General features: G+C 49.6%; 1 protein-coding gene and 1 long non-coding RNA gene across 2 annotated transcripts in view; one reads left to right on the forward strand and one right to left on the reverse strand.

The window, feature by feature from the left end:
* Nucleotides 1–3350: 3350 nt before the first annotated feature.
* LOC128119887 (uncharacterized) lies at nt 3351–9461 on the forward strand. The gene is made up of 2 exons (XR_008221726.1): nt 3351–4128; nt 7653–9461. It is a non-coding gene; the product is annotated as an uncharacterized LOC128119887 (long non-coding RNA).
* The window catches only part of Kif5a (kinesin family member 5A), a 39195-nt gene continuing 34242 nt past the window's right edge, over nt 8673–13625 (reverse strand). The window contains exons 28-29 of the mRNA XM_052753567.1: nt 13145–13256; nt 8673–11435 (exon numbers count right to left, since the gene is read on the reverse strand). Coding sequence (XP_052609527.1) covers nt 13178–13256 — 79 coding nt within the window. The 3' untranslated portion in view covers nt 8673–11435; nt 13145–13177. The remainder of the gene's footprint in view (nt 11436–13144; nt 13257–13625) is intronic.

Raw genomic sequence — 13625 nt, forward strand, 5'->3', positions numbered from 1 at the left:
CACACACAATTAAAACAGTAAAGATAAATCTAAAAAAAATTCAAAAGAGGTTGGTGAAAGATTCAGAAGGGATGGGCAGAGGTGAGAAAGCCAGGTTCCGGGAACCTGGGGAGTTTTTACAGGAAGGAGTGACGAACATGGCCAGGTAAGACATGACCAGAGCTGAGAAACACCTATTTCACTTGGTAAATTTTAACCTTTGGGAAAAAAAAAAAATGATTTAAGCAGGGAAAGACCAGATTAGTGTAGTCCGAGGAATGAACAGGAAGCAGGGAAATAGAGATGGAATCCAGAAACCATTGGTCCTAGCATTTTGGGAGGTAGAGGCATGAAAATCATGAGTGTCAGCACAGCCTTGGGCTTACAGATGGACACCCCATCCCTAGAAAAGCAAGAGGAAGGGCAGTGGGGAGAAAGGACTTGCTTCTGGAGAGGAGGCGCTAAGAAAGTAAGTTCAACTGTGCATGTGGTAACGCACCTTCAACTCCAGACTCCAGCACTCAGGAAGCAAAGGTAGGTGGAGCTCTGAGTTCAAATCCAGCATGGTCTACATAGTTGGCCAGAAAGGGGAAGGAAAGGATGTGTCTTGTTGTGTGGCTTTCTGGGAGAACTTAGCAACAGACCGAAGGAGCAAGAGTGAGGAGTTACTCACAGGAGTGTGTAAGTGACTCAAAGCGAGCTGTGTCACCCAAGGGCCCATCCCCATGGGTGATGACTAGTGACAGCCACATCTCTGATCTCCCTGCCTACCTTGCAGGCCACTCCACAGTAGAGTCTCCTCCCCTGCAGCAGTGGTTAAAGACTTAATAGAACTGTTCCTGCAGAACTTTCTGTGGTTCCTGAATCTTGTGAGTTTCATGAACTTCCAGTCTTACGAGCCCCCTCCTCCTTCCAGAGGACGTAGTTACATAAGGCTCCGTCCCTTCCTCTGACTCTTGGATTCTTTCTGCCCTCTTTGGTCATGTTGCCTGAGTCTTGGAGGGGTTGATATAGATTGTGAATTCCCCCCTATTTACCACTGAGCAGTGGGTCACTGTGCCACATCAGCAGTTACTGATTTTCAAAGCTTGATCCGCTAAGGGAAGGGGAAGTTTCCCTCTGAGGAGGCTGAAAGCTCCGGCCACAGATCTTTGCCTTGCTAATGGTACCAACGCTTGATTCCCTCCCATAAGAAAGCACTTGGTTGCATGCCTAACAGTTATACTACGATGGCAGCCGTGGGCATGTCTTCCCTGGCATGTTGGTTACAGAGAACACAGGATCTATAACTGAGCTGGACTGTCGGTAAAGAACTGTGCCCTCGGAGAATGCATAGTGCCTTTTGGAACCATAAAACCCAGCAGTCAGGGAGGTTGCTTGCTGACCAGTCCCAGCTGGATTTCCCTGTGCCCTGTAGCCAAAGCGCACAGTGTGTCTTCAATAATAGGACCTTACCGTCTACTTCTGGCATGCAGCCAGCAACAGGGGTCATAGCCTTTAAGTTTGCAGGCCTCAACTGGTAGGGAGGGATCCCATTCCTATCGCTGGCAGATTTTTTTTTGGTTTTTCGAGACAGGGTTTCTCTGTGTAGCTTTGCGCCTTTTCCTGCAACTCACTTGGTAGCCCAGGCTGGCCTCGAACTCACAGAGATCCGCCTGGCTCTGCCTCCCGAGTGCTGGGATTAAAGGCGTGCGCCACCACTGCCCGGCGCTGGCAGATTATTTAATAACCTTACTGCTTCTGGGAATGCCCTTCTCTACCTGTACCAGCTAGTTTTAGGTCAATTTGGCACAAGCTAGAATCATCTGAGAGGAGGGAACCTCAGCTGGGGAAACGCCTCCATAAGATCTGGCTGTCGGGCATTTTCTTAATTAGTGATTGATATGGTGATATTTTATTTGTACTGAAATGTGATTTTATTTGTATGTTAATAAATAAAGTTGCCTGGGGGGTCAGAGCTAATAGCAAGCCATAGCAGAAGCTGGGCGGTGGTGGTGTATGCCTTTAATCCCAGCACTTGGGAGGCAGAGCTAGGCGGATCTCTGTGTGTTCAAGGATACAGCCAGCATGGAGACACACGCCTTTAATCTCAATACCAGCCATAGAAGACCTGGAGGTCTGTATAGACAGGCAGTGACGAGGAGGTCATGTGGTTCGGTTTACAGCCAATGAGAAGGCAGAACAGAAAGTCAATAAAAAGGACAAACACACAGGATGTATCTCTCTTGCGGAGGAGGACAGCAGCGGCAGTGAAGGGTAAGGTTTTTAGCTCTTAGCTTTTGCTCTGACCTCTTGGGCTTTTAACTTCGCAATTGGCTCTGTGTTTCTTATTTAACAAGATGTAACAAGGTTACAGCTACATATTGAGGGGGGAGGGTCCAGCCCATGGTGGGTGGTGCCATCCCTGGGCTGGTGGTCCTGGGTTCTATAAGAAAGCAGGCTGGGCAAGCCAGTAAGCAGCACCCCTCCATGGCCTCTGCATTAGCTCCTGTCTCCAGGTTCCGACCGGGTTTGAGTTCCTGCCTTTGCTCCCTCAATGGACTGTGATTCAGGATGTGTAGGCCAAATAAACCCTTTCCTCCCCCAGTTGCTTTTGGTCATGGTGTTTCATCGCAGCCATAGTAACCCGAAGACACCACCCATGCAGGATACTTTCCTTTAAATTCTTTAACTGCTGTTTTAACTCTTCTAGGTGCCTTTCCCAAATGTGCACTACACTCAGGGTTAGCACGACATAGCAAAACCTTTCTCAGGAGGGTGAGGTCTCTGAAAGCCCACCACCATCTGTCCCAAGGAAGTGCCAGTTGGTCTTAGGTGGCTAGAGAGGACACTTTTAAACTGTTAGCCAGGCCCAACATATCATCAAAATGAGTGCTGGGTACAGTGGCATGTGATGGAGGACACATCTCCACCTAGCCCTCCATGGTCCACGGTCCTTTCCCATGAGCCATCTGACCTCATCCCAGAGGACCGCTGCCTGCTACCAGAGCTACCTCCCCAGCTCTGACCGCAGGTGGCCACAGCTTCTCCACCAGCCACTCCTGGCTGCTAACAGGGCCCCCAGCTAAACAAAGTCTCCACCCCTAGAAGGCATCATTTGAGGGGAAATGTATGCGTATACACTCAGGAATTGTCTCTGGCTGTAGCTAGAGTTTTCCTGCCTGGCCCACAGTCAGGACAAATCTCTCTCACCCGCCAGTCCCACAGCCGCTCAGACCCGACCAAGTAAACACAGAGACTTATATTGCTTACAAACTGTATGGCCGTGGCAGGCTTCTTGCTAACTGTTCTTACAGCTTAAATTAATCCATTTCCATTCATCTATACCTTGCCACATGGCTCATGGCTTACCGGCATCTTCACATGCTGTTTCTCATCGTGGCAGCTGGCAGTGTCTCTCTGACTCAGCCTTCCACTTCCCAGCTCTATTCTCTTCCTTGTCCCGCCTATACTTCCTGCCTAGCCAATGGCCAATCAGTGATTTATTTATTGACCAATCAGAGCAACACATTTGCCATACAGACCATCCCACAGCATCTGGCCACCTCTAGGACAAGCTTTACTTCTTTCTGTACTGATCTGTTATTCCTCCATCCCTTTGGTAAACTGTTGCTCAGCACTTTAAATCCTTCTAGACGAGAGACTCACAAGTACTGACTTGGCCTTCTGATCAGGCCTCCCCCAGCCCCAGGAATTGTGGATCCACACAAATCTTACTACATTTCCCTAAGTGACAAAGACACACCCCTTGTCTACTTGTTCTTCCTTTCACACGTCTCCCTCCCCAACCCTTTTTTTTGAAGTATGGTCTCACCATATAGTTCCTAGATGGCCTGAAATTCTTTTGTAGCCCAGGCTGGCCTCGAACTCACAGAGATCCATTTGCTTCTGCCTCCCGAGTGCCGGGATTAAAGGCGTGCGCCACCTTTCCTCTCTTCCTTTTTTTTTTTTTTTAATTGCTTTGGCACTTTACAAGTCCAGTTTGCACACTAGTGCAAGCCATTCACATGCACCGAGCTGCCCTCTGTCACGACAGTCGCAGCCCTCGGGAAGCAGAGGCAGGTAAAGCGCTGTGACCTCCAGCCTGGTCTACAAAGTGAGTCCCACGACACCCAGGGCTACACAGCGAGACTGTCTCAAAAAGCCGAAGTAAGTAAATATGTATAGTATATACATATTGTATATTTATTGCTGTAGATTATATAAATATATAATGTTGTGTGTGTGTGTGTGTGTGTGTGTGTGTGTGTGTGTGTGTGTGTGAGATATAAACTACTGCCTCTCGGATTACATTTCCCCAGATGTCCCGCAGCTTCACCAGCCAGGCTGTGAACAGCACTTTCATTTCTTGTTGACAAGTCTGTACCAGTTCCAGCCACTCAGCTGCACAGCCCTCCTTCATTACCAGAGCTTCTGCACGGCGATGTTATAAAGGACCCCATCTTCATGCTGACTCATGGATTTCCCCTTCCTCTGAATTAAGGGTCAGATCAGGGGGCATCTTCTACCCCTGCTCCTCACTCTCCTTTCTCACTGTCTGGGTCTCCCCTGACAGATTTTTTTTTGGGCCTGGGCAAAGCTCTTCAGTCAGATTTAAACTGTACTTTCCCTGTATGGCCCACCTTCTATAAGAAATGGCAAGCCAATGCTCCATCTCATCCTCCCCTTTTTCCAATTTCTCTGCTACATCAGAGCTCTGCAGAGAGAGGACAGCATCTCTCTCTCTCTCTCTCTCTCTCTCTCTCTCTCTCTCTCTCTCACTATAATTAACCCCCTTACATGGTAACTTCTTTCTGGACAGACAGACAAACCACAGCTGCACTGCTTATCACCCCCAGCAAAGGCCACGCAACTGCCACAGCAGCCCGCTTACGATGACTCTGCTCTATCATGCTGCTTCAGGGATTACAATATACACATCACATCGGCCATTTGGGGGGTATCCCTTTACTCATGTAGAGGCCCCCACTCATCCGGGAGGAAGACAGCCACCCTGGGACCTCCCTTCCCCCAGTGATGCCTCATTGTCAGAAGCCTCAGCCTTGGCTGTGCCTCTTATCACAGATAACAGAAAGTACACAGTGCTGGACAGGCAAGACGCACATCACCCCAAACTGTGCCGGGGGAAAGGTACACGTTTCAGGATCTCCTCACCACTCTCCCACCTCAGCTCATCCTCGGCCACATGCCTTACCACCCCTCACTGGGACCATGGAGCTGCTCCTCCTCAGCGTACATTTGGCTCTGCTGGTCCCTTTTGGGGCACACGTTGTATGGTTTTTCAGGATGTGAACAAATGTCTAGTCACTCTAGGTAGACTGAAGAAATGATTCCACCCAAGTCTAGCTTGATGAACTAATGATGTGGTTTTTGGGTTTTGTTTTTGTTTTTTGTTTTTGCGGAGGGCAGCTTACTGAAGCATGGGTGAGGAGTGACTCACAGGTAGATGCTAAGCAGTGACACTCAGAGGTGCATCTCAGGAGCTCCCTGCAGGCAAGCCCCAGAAGCTTCTTCTCCCAGAGGAATTCTCTGAGGATGACACAACCTTGGGAAGAGACCTTGCTGCTCTTGTAGCTTTCCCAGATTCCTTTGTACTTTTTTCCTCAGTTTTCTTTTCTGTTTGTTTCTTGTGAGACAGGGTCTCTCTACATAGCCCAGGCTGTCCTGGAACTCACTCTGTAGACTAGGCTGGCCTTGAATGCACAGAGATCTGCCTGCATCTGCCTCCCGAGTGCCAGGCTTTCCTCACAGTTTTCTGAGCCTAATAAATTACTTACCTTCCTTCCTCTCTCAAAGATAGTGTCTGAATTTGGAGGAAATAGCAGCATATCACCTGCACATATAAGCATGTAGATGTGTGTATGGGTGTGTTCTGAAGCAATCCTCTCAGGGTAAAACCTTCTATCTGGGAAAGAAACTCCTTAAGACAGGATGCCCATTCTAAAGGGAGGCGAAACAGGCTCAGGAAGTACCCCAAACCGAGCAGATTCACTAGGTCCCTCCCTCCCCAAGCATATATAAGCGATAAGGACTGCTGGGACTCATTCTCAGACAAGCTGAGCTGCCTGGAAGAGACACCCTCCAGCCTGTGGAGCTGCTTGCAGGATTCATGAGCTAGGGTGAGTTTTTGGTGACACGGCTGTCTCTGAGTCATTTTGGCTCCTGTAAGTAAGACCTCACCTGTATTCCTGTAACTCCAATAAGCACATTGGTTTGCCTGATCAGACATTGGTGGTAACTACTTTGGTCTGTCACTGGCTCCCTATTTGGGGTGAGCAGACACTTGCTCATGTCTCCCCAGGGAGTGTCATGCAACAGAGGACTTGGCACTCGGTTCCCTTAATCTTCCCTTTAAATCAGAAGCAGAGCTGTCTCGAAGAAGAGTGCAGGGGACCAAGGAGACTTGGGATCTAAGCCAGGTGCTCTGGAAGGCAGGCAGGTGAATTAGACAGGAACACGGTGGGGGAGGGGGGAGCTGCCCTGGAGGGCCAGGGGAGTCCGCAAACACAGTATCTTCAGTGGCCCCAACATTCTGACTGTACAGTTTCCTCCGGTGCAGATGTTTTGAGAGAGGAGAGAGATAGGAGTGGCAGTTGGAAGAATGCCTGTGCCAGTTGACCTTGAACCCACAGAATCGAGCTGTTGTCAAGGGAAGGACAGAGATAGGTTGGAGGGGAAAGAATGGAAAAAGGACTGTGATGGTCTTGGTGAAAACAGGGAGAGAACAGGATACAGTTTTGCTAAAGTTGATAGACAACCTAGAGATACATCCATAGTGGGATGGTTGAATAAATTATAGATATATATTTGTATACTTTTTTTAAGTTAAGTAGATATATATTGACATGAAAAGATCTCCAGAATGCATTGCCAAGTAGGGAGGATGTCCACATATTCTAGAAATATGTGGAAAACATCCGCAAGGATATATATGTGTGTATATATGTGTGTGAATATATATGTATAACACGAATTGCTGAAGAGTCTTATTAATAAAAAAAAACTGGAGCCAGATATTGGGGTGAATGATGAAAGATCAGAGAAACAGAGCAAGCCACAGCCAACCTCACCTTGCCAACTCCTCAGCCTCCAGAGCATGAGTTCCTGTTTCCTCACGCCATGAGTTTCTGCTTCCTGCCATCACTTCCTGAGATTAAAGGCATGTGTCCTTCCCAAGCAAGACATGAGATCTCAAGTGCCGGGATTAAAGGTGTGTGCTACCACACCTGGCTCTGTTCCCAGGGTGGCCTTGAACTCACAGAGATCCAGACTGATCTCTGCCTCCCAGTGATAGGATTAAGGGTGTGTGCCACCACCCCTGACCTCTGTGTCTAATTTGGTGGCTGACTCTCTTCTCTGACCCCAGATAAGTTTTTTTGGGGTACACAAATAAAATATCACCTCATGTGTGTGTGTTCGTGTCTATATATGTGTAATATATCTATATTAACTACTAAATTTGAGAGGAGGGAGGTCGGAGAGAAAGATTTTCAGCTGGGCATGGTGGCACCTAGGTGTCATTTCAACACTTGGGAGGAGGGTCAGGAGCTCAAGGTCAGATCCTGATACATACATAGTGAGTTTGAGGTGTCACTGGGCTACAGGAGAACCTGTCTCAATAAATCCAGAGTGTCTTACTTTCTTATCACTGTAACAAAACACCATTGTTTCAGGATTCCTAAATGGTCTTACTAAAAACCCGGAGCCAGATATCGGGGTAAATGCTGAAAGATCAGAGGAGACAAGCCACAGCCTCTTCTTACCTCGCCAACTCCTCAGCCGACAAGAGATGATCCTGTCTCCACGAATCCTCAGACTGAATGCCTCTGAGTCCTCAGCCAAAAGGGCCTAGTTCCTGTCTCCTCACACCTTATATGCCCTTGTCCGCCCAGCCATTTCTCTTCCTGTCTCAACCTCCCTAGTGCTGGGATTAATGGCGTGTGTGCTTCCCAAATACTGGGGTTAAAGGTGTGAGATCTCAAGTGCTGGAATTAAAGGTGTGTGCCACCATTGCCCGGCCTCTATGTCTAATCTAGTGGCTGGCTCTGTCCTCTGATCCTCAGGCAAATTTTATTAGAGTGCAACAAAATATCACCACAGGCCATGACCAAGGCAACTTATAAAAGAAACATTTAATTTGAGGCATATGTTTCCAGAGAGCTAGAGTCCATGACCTTCGTCGTCCGGACAGGGAATGTGGCAGCATGCAGAAAGGCATGGAGCTGGGGCAGTAACTGAGAGATCACATCAGTTCCGCAAGCTTGAGTCAGAGAGCTAATGGAATTCTGTGCATTTTGAAGCCTTGAAGCCAGCCCCCAGTGGCACACCTTCTCCAACAAGGCCACACCTCTTAATCCTTCCCAAACAGTTCCACCAGCTGGGGGACAAGTATTGAAACATACGAGGTTATAAGGCCTGTTCTCATGCAAACCACTACCCAGGGTTAGTGTGATGATTCAGTGGTGGAGAGCACTTGCTGCTTTTCTAGACGACCAGGGCTCAGTTTTTCAGCACCCATACCACAGCTTACAACCATCTGCAACTCCAGTTCCTGAGGATTTGACACCCTATGCCAGCCAGCCTCTTGAGGCATCACCAGGCACGCATGTGATGAGCATACATATGTGCTCGCAAAACAGCTATACAAACAAAAACCCTTTTGAAAAAATAAATAAATAAAAGCAACAACACAGTCATCATTGGATTTATTTTATTTTAAAGGTATCTGTGTCCACCAAGTAAATACACACTGGGATTTGTGCAGTTTGGTCTGTCTTCCTCGCTGGCATGCAACATTTTGGCAGATGTGAGTGGGCGGGCCAGGCGGCCCTCCTGGTGACCTGGCTCTCTGAGAGGGATGTAGTGAATGGAAGGAGGGAGAGTGTAGTGAGAAGCTTCTGGTGAAGTGGGTGTTTCTTGCTGACATAAGCAAGCGGCATTTTCCCTTACATCTTGCTGAAGACAGAGAAGGATGTCGCCCTCCCTTCGTCTGCCCTGAGGGTACCTTCACATTCCTTGTATTTGGAAAGCATTGTCCCGCGGCAGAAGGACAAACACTCCCTCAGGTTCTCAGGTGTCCGGCTGGCATGAAGCCACAGACGGGATGCTGTCTTCCTCCTTCGCCCACCGGCTCTGAGGCGGTGACTCACGTGGCCTGCCTGTTCTTTCTTTTGAATTGGGGTTTAGGGTAGGGGAACCACATTGGACCCCTCTTGCAAATAAGTGATGTTCAGACTCTTAGGACTGATTCAGAGCCCTTCAACTAGTTAAGCATTTTCCACTGGGGGGAAAAAAAAAGCATGAAGAGAAAGATGATATAAACTTCCCAGGACCTGGGGGTGGTGGGGCACGCCTTTAATCCCAGCACTTGGAAGGCAGAGCCAGGCAGATCTCTGTGAGTTCGAGGCCAGCCTGGTCTACAGAGCGAGATCCAGAACAGGCACCAAAACTACACGGAGAAACCCTGTCTCGAAAAACAAAACCAACAACAACAACAAAACTTCCCAGGCCTGAATTACTTGACCATTTTGGTTGTTTCTTGTTTTTTGAAGCTCCAGAGACACATGAGACCCTTAGCCCTTGTCACACTAAGCGTCACAGGCAAGCACACGCCACTGAGCCACCATCAAACCCTGTGTTACTTTTTATGTCTTCCTACATAAGATTTATTTTCGAAAGTGTTTGAGAACTGCCGCTTGGGCTTTCTCGCACACCGCTCTGATTCTGTGCGCGTCTCTATCAATCCTTCACAGGTAAAAAGCAGAAGCTTTCCCCTGAAGGCGTGCGTCACAGCCGCTCCGGCCGTGTTTACGCTGTCACCCACCCCGGTTTCCTTCTAGTCCTAGAAGTCGGAAGATGGTCTGCCCTGCTTCTGCTGTCAAAGTCTGCTCTCCCGCCCCGGGGTAAGCCGGGCATCTGGATGCTCGGCTGTATTTCTTGGCCTCGTCTGGGTAGTGACCCTCATTCCTGCAGTTATCTGGGAAAATCACCTTAGCAGGTGGGAGGAAAGGGCCATCTGAACTCAAACCATGTCCCCTTGACGGCTGGAGAGGAGGGGACCTGGGCTGAGAATGGCTGTGGGAAGGGGTACTAGGTTCAAGCCCTCTGCCTCCATCAGCGCTGAAAAGAATCTGACCGGTCCCTGTCTTTTTTTCTTTGTTTTGTTTTGAGACAGGGTTTCTCACCATACCTGAAGCTATCCTGACACTGACTGGAGTCCAGGCTAGCCTCAAATTTAGCCATTTTCCTACCTCAGCTTCCTGAGAGCAGCGTTCACAAATGTGAGCCACCGTACCCAGCTTTTGCTTTTGAGGTGCCGGGGATCAAACCAGGGCTTTTTCGTGTACTGGGGAAGCTGTCCTGCTGCCACTGCGCTGGACCTCCTGCTCTGTCTTTAAAGTGCACTTGGTACTAGACGGAGATCATAGAGGGAAGTCTGTACGGGAAGAAGCCAGACTCCAGCCAGAGGCATCTAGAAACAGCAATTATGCCAATAAATGAATTGGAAGACCCCAGGCCAGAATCAGAGGTGGGAAACGCGGGTAGCCCAGAAGGGAGAAAGAGTGAGCTCAGAGCTTCAACTGAGGGCACTGTGATAGAAAGTCACATGGCACCCCCCAGCCCCAGGGGACCCACCGTTCTAACTCCGCCTGCCTATAACTATCTGGCACAGACAGATGAGCATCCGTTTCTCAGAGGTCTGCCTCCTTGACTTTTCAGAATATTTTTATATCAACTCTAAGTTCTGGTTGTGATATCTAAAGTAGACAGTATCAAAAGAGGCTCTGGGCAGAAAGGGAAATAGTCCCTTGAACCATCCATGCCTCAGACTGGGTGGGGGGAGGGAGCAAAAGGCAGACTCCATAGGACAGAAGTAAGCTCCCCGAAATCTCCTGACTCAGGTGGAGGGCGTATGGGGGCGGGGATAATCTACCAACCCTTCCGGTGGGTCCTCCTCTGTGCTCTGTGTAAAGAGGGGGGTTCTGTTTCTCTCTTTTCGTAGATGCTAAGACATTCTTCTGCTTAAGGCTTTGTATGTACACTGTGTGTGTGTGTGTGTGTGCGTGTGCGTGTGTGTTTGTGAGCAAGAAGGATCACAGCCTCCTAGCTCCTATCTTTCCTTTATCATCTTGTGACCTCTACTCGGCGATTAACATCACTCGGTGTAAGAAACGAGTATATGGAAGAAAGAAGAAGACATTCCCCTCCTCCCTAACACCGAACGGGGAGGGGAGGCTATGCATAAACACCGCTAACTACATCACCAGGTACTCAGAGAGGACAACAGAGAGAGGGAGACACGGCAGCAGCTTCTCGTGTATAGATACAGAGTACAAAGATATGAAGTAGGAGGAGGACATCGACAGTCCAACACCACGGGCTGGAGAGGGAGCTAGTGTCAGAGACCACAGGGTTTGCAGCATGCTGAGAGAAGAGGCCTCAGTCCCTCTTAGAAACTGGGGAAGAAAGAGAGAGAAGGCGTGAGGAGCCAGCCGGAGCCCAGGCTCTGTGCAGGAACAGACGGCACAGGCACACACTTTGGCTTACAGTTCTGTTCCCTGAACACCGACAGGCCTACCCCACCCCTCAACTCCCAGCCAGCCCAACCCCTGCTTCTCCACCCCACATCCTCCCATCATCCTGTTCCCCCTTTCCAGTTCTCTCTTTCTCATGCCTCTCTGCCTGGACCACTCTCCCGGAAAAGCCTGGGCGGGGCTCGGCCTAGTGCGGCCCAGCGAGAGACTGGCTATTTTCTCTTGATCCCAGTCAGCCAAGGATCTAATGTGGACAACCAAATAGGTGCCACTGTCCATCTGGGGTCTAAAGCAACCATGACAAGAAGCCTGAAGCCTGGTGACACCAGGAACAAGGGGGGGGAATGCTGGGAGGGGGGGAGGTGTCTCCTGCTGCTGCAAAGGACTTGGCAAGAGGGAGGTGTGGAAGCTGGAGGGGTTGGAGATGGGAGGCAGCCTGTTTTCATTTCCGGTGCATGGTACAGAGAGGACTGTTGTCACTAGCTAGAGGGACCAAGGGTCAGACAGCGTCATCTTTGGTAGCGTATGCAGATCTAGGAACAGTGCACGAGAGTAAGGCAGAGATCATCACCTCTACATGAGGCATCTTGGCTCAAAACATCTCCACGTATCTATGATCATTTTACAGGGGCAGTAGAGGCGGGATGGGATGTTCTCCCTGGCTCTCCTGGTACCTAAGGTCTGTGACCTGTGGGCCGTGGCCGTTTGTGTGACAGTGACCCCTAGCGGTGGGAATCAGTACTGTAGTTACCGCCTGCCCCAAAGGCCCCAGCGTCAGGGTGCATGGGAGCTCAGGGCTGGAGAGCCTCCATAGGGAGAGCATGAGTGATGTGTGATTTGGGGTTCTTAGTAAATGTTTTTGTTTGTTTCTGATACAAGGTCTCACTAACCCAGGATTCCTTTGAACTCATGATCCTCCTGCCTCTGTCTGAGTGCTGGGATTATAGGCATGTGCCACCTTACCCAGCTAAGCAGGAGCTGAAAGGTTTTGAGATGGTTTAAGAAAAAAAAAATAAAGGGGGGCCGGGCGGTGGTGGTGCACGCCTTTAATCCCAGCACTCGGGAGGCAGAGCCAGGCGGATCTCTGTGAGTTCGAGGCCAGCCTGGTCTACAGAGTGAGTTCCAGAACAGGTACAAAGCTACATGGAGAAACCCTGTCTCGAAAAACCAAAAAAAAAAAAAAAAAGAAAAAAAAGAAAGGGATAGTGGGGCTGGGGAGATGGCTCAGTCATAAAGTGTTTCTGCACAGGCATGAAGACTATGTTCAGATCCCCAGCACACACATAACAGCCAGTCTGTCTGTTACCCCAGCACTGGGGGACAGAAACAGGCAGACAGCGGGGTGGGCAGCCAGCCAGCCAAAACACCAAGTTCCAGTTTCAGAGAGAGACCTTGTCTCAAAAATAAGGTGCAGTGTGATGTGAAGACACACACACTAACCTCTCGCCTGTGCATGTGTGTATACACGCATCTCTCTCTCTCTCTCTCTCTCTCTCTCTCTCTCTCTCTCTCTCACACACACACACACACACACACACACACACACACACACACACACACTCACAATAAGATAAAGAGAAAAGAAACAGGAGAAGAGGCCAGGGCCAGAGACGGAAGTTGCCTGCAGCTACCTGAAAGTGCAGATACGTCGCCAGGCATGGGAGTTAGCTGGCTGCTGTCTCTTGGTGGAGGGGGAAAAGCTTGGCCTGGTCCTCAGCCTCATAGCCGCATGGCAGGTCACTCCTGGAGGAAGAGACATAGGACAGTCAGCTCCATGCCTGACACTGCTCTGATAGCATGCCCGTGAGATAAGAAAGGGCAGGGCAGGGAAGATGCATGCTTCTCTGAAAACTACAGCCTTGCCCAAGGTCAGAAAGTCCCCCAAAGTAGGAGAGAAACTATCAAATACCCATGGCATTCTCCCCCAGGTATCATGACTGGAATGGGGAGGGGCTTAGAGGGGGGAGGGGAGGGGTGCGGGGGAGGGGAACATGACGTGACATGAAGTGACCACGGTGAGCCTCATTGGCTCCTCCCTCCCCACAAGGCTCCAGTTAGTCCAAGTGGAGAAAAGTCGGTCACTTCTTCCGGCCCCACCAAGAGAACCCCGGG

This window comes from Peromyscus californicus, unplaced genomic scaffold (assembly GCF_007827085.1).
Source record: "Peromyscus californicus insignis strain IS unplaced genomic scaffold, ASM782708v3 Scaffold_24__1_contigs__length_46423439, whole genome shotgun sequence".
Lineage (NCBI taxonomy): Eukaryota > Metazoa > Chordata > Mammalia > Rodentia > Cricetidae > Peromyscus > Peromyscus californicus.